The sequence below is a fragment of the Marmota marmota genome, unplaced genomic scaffold (genome assembly GCF_001458135.2).
Source record: "Marmota marmota marmota unplaced genomic scaffold, marMar, whole genome shotgun sequence".
In the NCBI taxonomy this organism is placed as follows: domain Eukaryota; kingdom Metazoa; phylum Chordata; class Mammalia; order Rodentia; family Sciuridae; genus Marmota; species Marmota marmota.
The window spans coordinates 9554429-9564697 of NW_026000164.1; the positions used below are offsets into that span (position 1 = coordinate 9554429).

General features: G+C 38.2%; 1 protein-coding gene across 1 annotated transcript; it reads left to right on the forward strand.

Annotated features, from left to right (window-relative positions):
* Positions 1-5910: 5910 nt before the first annotated feature.
* On the forward strand, positions 5911-10065 carry LOC107149179 (cationic trypsin-3-like). Its single transcript, XM_015493937.2, has 5 exons — positions 5911-5950; positions 7394-7556; positions 8401-8654; positions 9175-9311; positions 9857-10065. Exons 1-5 carry the CDS (start codon positions 5911-5913, stop codon positions 10004-10006), a joined length of 744 nt encoding a protein of 247 aa, XP_015349423.1. The 3' UTR covers positions 10007-10065.
* The last annotated feature ends 204 nt before the right edge of the window (positions 10066-10269 follow it).

The following is a 10269-nucleotide window of genomic DNA, read 5'->3' on the forward strand; positions in this document are numbered from 1 at the left end:
GCTGGTAACAGCCAAGGCACGAACAGGCTAATGTCTGGGGAGGGCTGGCCTCCTGATTTGCTGATATACCTTCAGCCTCCCGTTAAATCCATAAATCACCTCCTGGTGGTTCCATCCTCTGGACTAATCAGATCCTAATTATCTTCTAACAGCTCCACCCTCTAGTGCCATCTCATCAGAGGTGAAGGCTTCAACATGTGGACTTCACAGGGACACAAACAGGCAGTCTGCACTAGGCATCTTAGGAGAGGGGACTACAGGAAGAAACCTGTGCTCACGATCTGCTTTCCAACCTTTTATAACTCTGGAAGACATAACTGAGGGGATAGTCCCTGAGTTCTCAATATTACCTTATGACAACCACAGAATGACATGAAATGCCTTAGCCTGTGTTCAAGACTCTTTAAGTATTTAGTCATAATTAACATTTTCTGTTTTATTTCCTTTATTTTTGATTAATCATCTCTATGTTTTTGTATGTATAAACTGGCAATATATAAAACCTCTCTTTTTAATTTGTGGTTTTTAGTTATACTGACAGTAGAATGTATTTTGACATATTATACATACACAGAGTAGACATCCCATTATTCTGGTTGTACATGATGTGGAATTATATTGGTCTTGTATTCATATATGAACATAAGGAAGTTATGTCCGATACATTCTACTATCTTTCCTATTCCTGTTCCCCCTCCCTTCCCTTCACTCCCCTTTGTCTAATACAGTGAATTTCTATTCTTCCTTCCACCACCCTTATTGTGAGTTAGCATATGCAAACCAGAGAGAAATTGAGAAATTTGGCCTTTGTTTTTTGGGGGGATTGGTTTATTTCACTTTGCATAGATAGTCTCCAGATCCATCCATTCACTGGCAAATGCCATGATTTCATTTTTCTTTATAGCCGACTAATATTCCATTATGTATGTATACCACATTTTCTTTATCCATTCATTTGTTGAAGGACACTTAGGCATAAAACTTCTCTTTAAATAAGCAGCTTTAGATAGACCTTCACTAAACATCTCAGGATTCTCTCTAGAAACAAAAGAGTGTAAGATTCCCCTGTCCTTCCCATCACCACCACCAAGCCACTATTACCTTACACCTCAGGTAAGGGAGGTTCAGACTCCTCACAAGAAAGGTGAGGTGCATTAATGAGGGGGACTCAGGGCAGGCCCGAGAAAGGTGAGGCAAGGCCAGACAAATCATTTGTTCTCGAGGTCATTCAGCAGCACATTTCCATACCTCTGCTTGTCACTTTTAGTCTCTTGCTTTGTTTAAAAACTAACTCTTCACAATTTGTGAATTTCTACCAAAATGTGGATTCTTATGCTCTTTCTCACTGGACTTATGTCTTAGCAATTCTTTCTATTAAAATACATACATAGTACAGAATTTAAAATGTGATCTCACCACACAGGAAGCATGCAGTTCCAGTATCATCCCCTTCAAAACTTCTTTAGAAATGCACAAAGGAAGCCCAGGAACAGGAGCGCTTCATGGGTGGCTGAGTTCAGCAACTTAAAAAAAAATGCCATTACCTTATTTCCATCTCTGCCCTGTGCTTTCATCGCTGTCAGCTTTTTAGCCAAAGGATAAAAACTTCTCATCACAAAATGCCTCTCAGATGTGCAATCTCCCTTATCTGTACATCTAGGGAGAAGGATAAAGTTGTTCGAAGAAAATTTATTTGAAATCTTCCCTCCTGTAATCCACTGAGGACATTTTACAGTGACTCATTAACTGAACCATGGATCAAATAAAACAATAAAACTATAATTAAGTGACATGACAGAGCCTCAGAGCAAGGGGTGGACTTTTCCTTCTGCAACAAACAACCTTCTTGGTTCGGTCATCCCTTGGTAACTGTGAGGAATTGGTTCTGGGATTCCCCACATTCAGCAAAATCTGCAGATACTCAATTCCTTTGTATAAAATGAGGTAGTCTTGTGTATAACCTGTGCATATCTTGATATCATCTCTAGATTATTTGTGGCACCTAATTGTGTTAGTCAGTCTTTATTTCATCTTTTTGACCAAAAGTCCTGACAAGATCAATGTAGAGAGGAAAAGTTTATTTTTGCTCACAGTTTCAGAAGTTCAGTTCTTGGTCTCCGCCAACTCCACAGCTCTGTGCCTGAGGTGAGGCAGAACATCATGGTGGAAGACGGTGGTGGAAAAGTGTTACTCAGTTCAAGACAGCAAGGAAGCAGAGAGAGTGAGGCACCAGGACAAATATGAACCCCGAAGGCACACCCCAGTGATCTACTCTCTGCAATCATACTCTACCTACAGTCACCACCCAATGAATCCATTCAATTGGATTAATCCACTGATTAGAATACAACTCTCATAATTTAGTTGTTTCACCTCTGAACATTCTTGTATGTCTCACACATGGACTTTGAGGGGTCACCTCATATCCAAACCATAACACTAGCACAATGGAAATGTAAAAAGTTGTATTTCTATCTTGTTAGGGAATAATGACAAGAAGGATATATTTGTACATGTTCAGTATAGAGGCAATATTCTTTAAAAATCTAATCTGTGGATCCTGAATCCCAGTGTTTACAAAGCTCAGATTTGGTGGGCCTATTCTTTGGTTAATCAGATTGAGTTAAGAGAGACACAGAGAAAAAGTCAGGTTAAAAAAAAAACACTAAGTACAATATGCACTGGAATAATCACATATTTACTGATGCATTATCTACCTATCCCTGGAGAATCAGAAACTCCAATAAACATAGAGGACTGGATAAATATGGTGTATGCTTCAGTGGAGAAAATATAAGTATTATATTCATTAATCAGTCATGTGCCCATTAAATACTTATTGGGGACCTGTGAGATTCTTGGCTCTTTTGTAGGCACTAAGGATATAATAGCGATACATAGAGTGCCAACCTGTCCTCCTGGTAGATTCATGCTGATAAGTAAGCAGACAAGATGCCAACACAGAATGTGAGGCTAATCAGGACACATACGTGAGCAGAAGGACACTGGAAAAGGGATGCATGATTGGAAAGCCTACTTCTGCTAAAGCCTAATGAAATAAATATATTTAAAAAAATATTTTTTAAAAAAAAAACCATGCACTTTAAAATAAAGAGCCACATGGAATAGTCCACGGAAACCACTTACATATAAAAGCCTAATTCATGATTCAGTGAGATCCAGAGAGGCATAGTGTCTATGTAGCACATAGAAAAATGCAGAGAGGTAGCAAACTGAGATTAGGGGCAACTGCATAGGAATAAAGATTTTTATTTTCTGTGTCTGATTCTAGTAATGGATATATATTTTATCTTGGAGAAGATAATTCTTAACTCTCAATTTTACAGTTGTAACAGATTATAGCTACTTTAAATGAAGTAATATCTCTACTTAGAAGCTTAGCTATTTATGTCAATATACATATTGTATATAAATATGAACATATATTTATTTTCTTCTAGAATATACAGATTGGGGAGATGTTACTTTATTTCAACTAGGTATACTTCATAATCTAATTGTTATTTTCCCCTTGAATCATAAACCTCCATAAGTATTTAAGATTAGTTCATCTAAGAAAATTTGCTTTATTAAAACAAATACATGACTTTTTTTCCTAGAAAACTTATTCAATTCATTATTTTAAAACCATTCTCATCTTTTCCGGCAAGTAAGATTTTAAATTTTTTTTATGTACAAATATTTACTGTCAGTTTAATTTCAGTTTTACTTCAAAATTCATTTTGCAATGTCAATCTGTTAAAGGGATACATATAAACAAGTTTTAGAGATATTGATTTGTTGTGAATAGCTCTGTCTATTCACCTTTAGTTTCTATTCTGTGAATGGGATTTCCAGATACTGGTAGGGAATCACTGTACTCAATGATCCCTTTGTTTTTCAATATATTTTTTATGACTTCCCAAATCCTAAGAATAAGATAATTCACACTCTTTCCCATTAACTGATGTAGTCTTCTAACCTTGAGGAACAAATTCTTTCCACAAGAGTAACTATGTTTACATAATTCCTCTAACATTATCCCAACAATCCAGAGGGACTACTATGTACATACAATTATAGATACATATGTAATCATATATGACCATATATGTAAATATATATGTGACTTCACATGGAACCTTAGTCACTTCTCAAAGCTTATTTTTAAGGATGCTATAGTTTGAATACAGATAATATCTGGCTGAAAATGTGAACAGTGTCAGGGCTAGGAAACTGCTTTTGACTATGTTGTTTTTATAGTAGCAAAATTTCAAACAAAAATAAACCAAACCAAACAAAAAGATGAGAAGCAACTTCAAGAGTGATAATTTGCTCAAATGGAAAAATGCCCTGGTAGGCAACTTGAGACTCAGGCTATAAGTGTACAATCCAGGTACTTTCTACAACTAGAGGCTATTTTGCCTTGAGAATCAGTAACTCTTGGTACTTGTGTCCTTCCGCCATCAGTTCTAGTCATTCTTGTTCCAAGAACCTATTTCTTGTAATTTTCAAAATTCTGTATACTCCTGGAATTTAGTCTTGAGTTTGATAGAGTTCAAACTGTCTGCCCTATTTATTATGTTTAAGGGGTCCCAGTTGAGGACATGGACCTTGAAAGGAGTTTGAGTCTGAAGGCTCTCATCAACCAGTCAACAGCTATGGGACTCTGGAAACAATGTTGACTTCTCTAAGCTTCTGACAGGGTGAAAGCTACAGCACAACATTCATCATGCTGCCTTTGAGGACTGAGTGAGTCAAGGCATGCATACCCTTCCACAGAACCTGACACCTGAGAATTCCAGTGCTGCCAGATGCTTCCTGTGTGCTTTTTACCAAGTCCCCTATACCTTTGTGTCCTTAGTTTTCCCACCAGCAAAGTAGGAAAGATAACAGGTAGCTTAGCTTGCATAGTTCTTATGAGGATTACTACATTAATATAGAGAAAGTATCAAGAATTGAGTAGTTCCTTCCATTATCTTGAGGGACACATTTCAAGTCCCCAGTAGATATCTGAAATCACACACCTATTACCAACTCCTATGTAGGATGATTTTGCTATGCATACATACCTATGAAGTGTTCAAATTACAAATTAGGCGAAGCCAGAGCTTATAAACAATGCCTAATAATAAAATACAACAAATGGAACAATGTACTATAATTAAAGTTATTTAAAACTTGTGAGTTATTTGTTTCTAGAATTTTCCACTTAATATTTTTGGGTCCTGGTTGATCTGGGTGTCTGAAACCACAAAACATGAAACCACAAATAAAGGGAACTGTTATATACCCAACTTAGAGAAAAATTTAGGTAATCTAAACACAAGTTATAATTTTTGTTTTTACTTTACTCTTTTTATTATAATTTAAAATAAGGACAATTTTATCATTTCTTAGGAGAACAAGTTGTTTCTTCTTGAATGAAAAGTTAACATGGATATGCAAGATCAAAACTACCATGACATGAAATATAGATTTGTGAAAGAGCCAATGTCAATTAACACCAAGGGTGCAAGTTCCAGATATACTTTAGGACAAACATTCACACTTGAGAAAACAAAGAACCTTAGGTTTTTGTCTAGGAATGCAGAAACCTGGAGCTTTGTGATCTGTGACCTATGACCTCAATCCAACTTATTTTCCTATTGTGGGGAATACTTCCCACCAGGTGCGTCTTTGATTTCCATTCTCACAACCTTCAAGAAAAATGGAAAAATGTAGATGTTTAAATTTGGTGCTGAGTCACCTTCTGTATTAGAGAAGTGACTCTAAATTTAGATATGTAAGTTTCCAGTGAAATCACTTTCCTGGCTGCTGTGGCCATGGGTGCAATGACAAACTGTAGGTATAAATACCTATGGATGGAAAGCCTCCATCCCATTCCCAGTCCAGACTCAGTGAGCAGCCATGAAGACCTTCATTCTCCTTGCTCTCCTAGGAGCTGCTGGTGAGTCTTTTTAATGAACAATCAGCAGGTGTTGATCCTCTGTGTGAGATTGCCTTGTGCTCAGGAAAGCAACTATGAATGCTGGATGCAGGCTTTGTACTCAGGAAGGGTGAAATATCTGAACAGCAGGGTCAGGCATACAGGTTTAGGGATATTGACATTTGATTTTCCCTGCAAAGGTTATGGTCATCAGGACAGGTTCAAATAAACAGCATAGAAAAGCTAAACTTGTCCTGGAAATCCTGGCAAATTCTATGAAGAATGAGAGATAGGGAAAGAAGAGTCTACGTGAAAGGAGTATACATCTTGACCTGGGAATTTGGAATTAACAACTGAAACTAATTTGTGCCTCTTGAAAAGGTTGTGAATGCCAAAGGTTGGGTCTCCTGGATACTAAAGAGCTAGTTGTTACCTGAGATCTAACAGGCAAAGATATTTATTTATTATTTTCAAGAATAAAAACTTTAGGTATTTTTTGTTACAACTTTCCTAAAGATATCTCCACATGTCCTTAAATCATGAAAAAAAAAAAACCAAATGACTGTTTCTATTTTGATACCAGTAATTTTTATACTACTAAAAAGTAATACTATTTTTTCCTAAATTGGGTTGATTTAAATTTGATACATGTAGTTTCATGTTTGGAAACTTCTCTCCTAACCTCATTTTAAAATATTGGAAAAATAGAGCTCATATAATAGAATCACAGACATCTGGAATGGTAAGAAATCTTGATAAATCAATGTGCCACACTAGAATATGCCAGAGACATTGGCAAATATTACAAAGATAAATGAGTTAAGGGCAGTGTGGGGGAGGGGAAACATAATGTTCTGTCAGACGATTTAATGGAAATTTAGCCTTGAACCAAGGAGATAAATTGAAAGAATAAAAGTACACAACTCTTTATTTCCTTCCATACCATAATATTCTCAGGTGGCTTCTAAAAGTTTCTTTCTGTTACTTTATGGAGAAAGCTATCCAATACCAATACCCCATCCACCAGCACAGACATATACCAACAAAATTCCTAGAGAGATTTCTACCTATTTCCATGCCTGGGTTGCAGGGTTTTGAGTAAAAAGCATTCCTTATGGTGGTCAGGCACGCACTGTGTAAAAAGTATGTGTGTGTGTGTGTGTGTGTGTGTGTGTGTGTGTGTGAGAGAGAGAGAGAGAGAGAAAGCAACACATAAGAACATGAAACGTCAAATTTAAAGCATAAATTTAAACACTAGATGCTAATTAATAGTAAAATTACAAGCATTAAGTGGTAAAGATAGGAAATATTTTTTAAAATACATACCTTGAATTTCCTTATTCTGTTTCATTGTGACAATAAAAAATTGCCATCTCTTTTCTGGTTAATCTGCAAAAACTTCATGGTGGCGTAGAAATTGCAAGATGGATCTGTTTAACAAAGTTCTCAACTTTTTCCTGTCAGTTGCACTTCCCATTGATGGCGATGATGACAAGATTGTGGGGGGCTACACCTGTGAGAAGAATTCCCTGCCCTACCAGGTGTCCCTCAACATTGGTTTCCACAACTGTGGTGGCTCCCTCATCAGTGACCAGTGGGTACTGTCGGCAGCTCACTGCTACAGGCCGTAAGTGACCAATGCTCAAATGCTGTTCTCTAAGATCAATTCATTCTATGGGACCACCAGAGCACAATGGGGCAAACCACAGTGTGATGTCTGGGGGGCAAAGCTTTCAGATCCAGGTTCAGTTTCAGAAGCATCATGTCATTATCCACGTTATATTTCAAATAGTTGGGGTGTGGGATGATTGGCTGCATCAATGAATAGCTCATCACCCTCATTGACATTGACCCCAATTATACCCTCAAGTATTGTGTGATGCAATACTTGTGAGAGACAGTTTCATGCTGCAATGCCCTTATTGTCTTTGATGAGGGGAAACAGTGGCAGATGAATTATCCCCAGAATTAGCTTAAGAATATGAGTCAGTACAGTCCTACCCATCATCACTTAACAAAAGAAATGGTGTGTGGAGATAATAAAATGCATGTATGCCCTGAGAAACATTAAAATTGCATAATTCTTTCCATTCTCTAAGTATTCTGTTATAATTCTCACTCTTGTCTCATCGCCCTCCTATACTCAGTGACACTAACTGGTGGAGAAGTGGCAGGTGTTGGTTAATCTCCACCAATCTCCTTTTCATCTCCAAATATGTTATTGGGTCATTTGGTTTCTATTCCTATACCTTAATGTTTTAACAAGATGATGGATTGTGATTAGTTATTAGCAGTGAAACTTACCTAAGGAATTCTCTGACCTGCTCCACATCTTGGACCTTGAGTACAAGATTGCCCATGTGACTGAGAGTTTGAAGAGAATGGTACTTGGGTTTGGGCTCATGATTAGGGGATCAGAAGAAGGAGAAGTTCTTGTTCATACTTAGGAAACTTTTAATTCTTAACACCAGGTACATTCAGGTGCGTCTGGGAGAACACAACATCAATGTCATTGAGGGTGATGAGCAATTCATTGATGCCGTCAAGATCATCCCACACCCCAACTTTTCAAAAGATACTGCGGATAAAAACATCATGCTTCTGAAACTGAAATCACCTGCTATCATCAGCTCTCGTGTATCCACTATCTCTCTGCCAAGATCCTGTCCAACTGTGGGGACTGAGTGTCTTGTGTCTGGCTGGGGCAACACACTGAGCTCTGGAGGTAAATGTCACCATGAACACAGGTACAAAGTCTCAGAACACCAGAGGCAAATACACATGTAGGATTATTTAATCCAAATTTTAACAGAAGTTATTATTGGAAATAAGCAGTCTTAGAGTACACTATTTAAGTGGGAAAGATTTATTTCCTGAGGGCATGCAGAACACACAACAGACATGAACTTGTTATAAGAGGTAACTGTATTTAATTAAGTGTGTGTAATGATATACAGAGAACTAGGCCTGTGGAGGGAAACAGGGGCTGAGGGTTTTGCTACTGCCTGAAGTGTACACCCACTTTACAAAACAGTCCCTGGACTTGAGATCTTGCCCACCAATTTTATGGTTAGAGCAGGAAGAACTTGTTGATTATAACTAAAAAATTCTCCCAAGTTAGAAGTCATTGGCAACTGGGATAACAGTGGGAACATCCTGAAAGACAGGATGTGCGGTGGGAAAAAAAAATTTTTTTTTCAGCCACGTTGTGAGTAATCTTCCGTTTGCACTGTTTCACTCAACAGTCAAATATCCTGATCTTCTGCAGTGCCTGGATGCCCCAGTGCTCTCTGACACTGCTTGCCATAAGGCCTACCCAGGCATGATCACTAGCAACATGTTCTGCCTGGGCTTCCTGGAGGGGGGAAAGGACTCCTGCCAGGTGAGTATCTGCTACTCTGCCTCTGTCCAGCTCTGTCTCACTCTCCTTCTCCATCATATATTTTTTTTCCTTTTCTGAAATATAGAATACTGTAAAACTAACCCCAGGAATGATTGTGAGAAGTGAGCAATATCATTAAGACAACTACAAGTTTTCTTTCTGTGATATTGATATGAATATTAAGGAAAAATAGATGAAAAGAAGATGATGCATAAGCCCTGATATCCAGACACCCTTCTGAGTGGTATCTGGTGGAATGGAATAGCTGTTAAGAGGAGCAGGGCTGGTGGGATGGCATTCAATCTCTTCAGTCCTCACCTTTGCTTGAGCCTATGGAGCTATTACAGAAATAGGAGGGGCTACAGAAAAAGAGGAATAATGGGTATAATGAGATTGAGGGTTGGATTTCCAGGGGTAGAGAAGGTGTTCCATGGAGGATCAGCAGTCTGCAATAATGGCCCAAGGATAAAGACAGAAGCCTGTGCAGCCCATTCTGCCCCCTGGACATGGACATGAGCTCTGATTTTCTTTTCCTTCTTCTTCAGTGTGACTCTGGTGGCCCTGTGGCCTGCAATGGAGAGCTCCAGGGCATTGTCTCCTGGGGCACTGGCTGTGCTCTGAAGGGCAAACCTGGAGTCTACACCAAGGTCTGCAAATACTTGGACTGGATTCAGGAGACCATCGCTGCCAGCTAAACACCTTTATGTCTTCATGATCCAATGCTGCTAATGAACTTCTCCCTTCTTCTATGCCTGAAATCAATATCTTAATAAAGCCATTTTGCTGCATACTACATCTGCCCAAGAATGGTCCTTGCTTTGGTTTTGATGAGCTTTCTCCTGACAGTTGCTACCAAGTAAGAAGGTTAATAGACCACTTGCTTTTTATGGATAGGACACAATTTGAAGTTTTTTTAGTCCTTCATCAAACCTAATAAATTTTAACTTAGCAATCACCT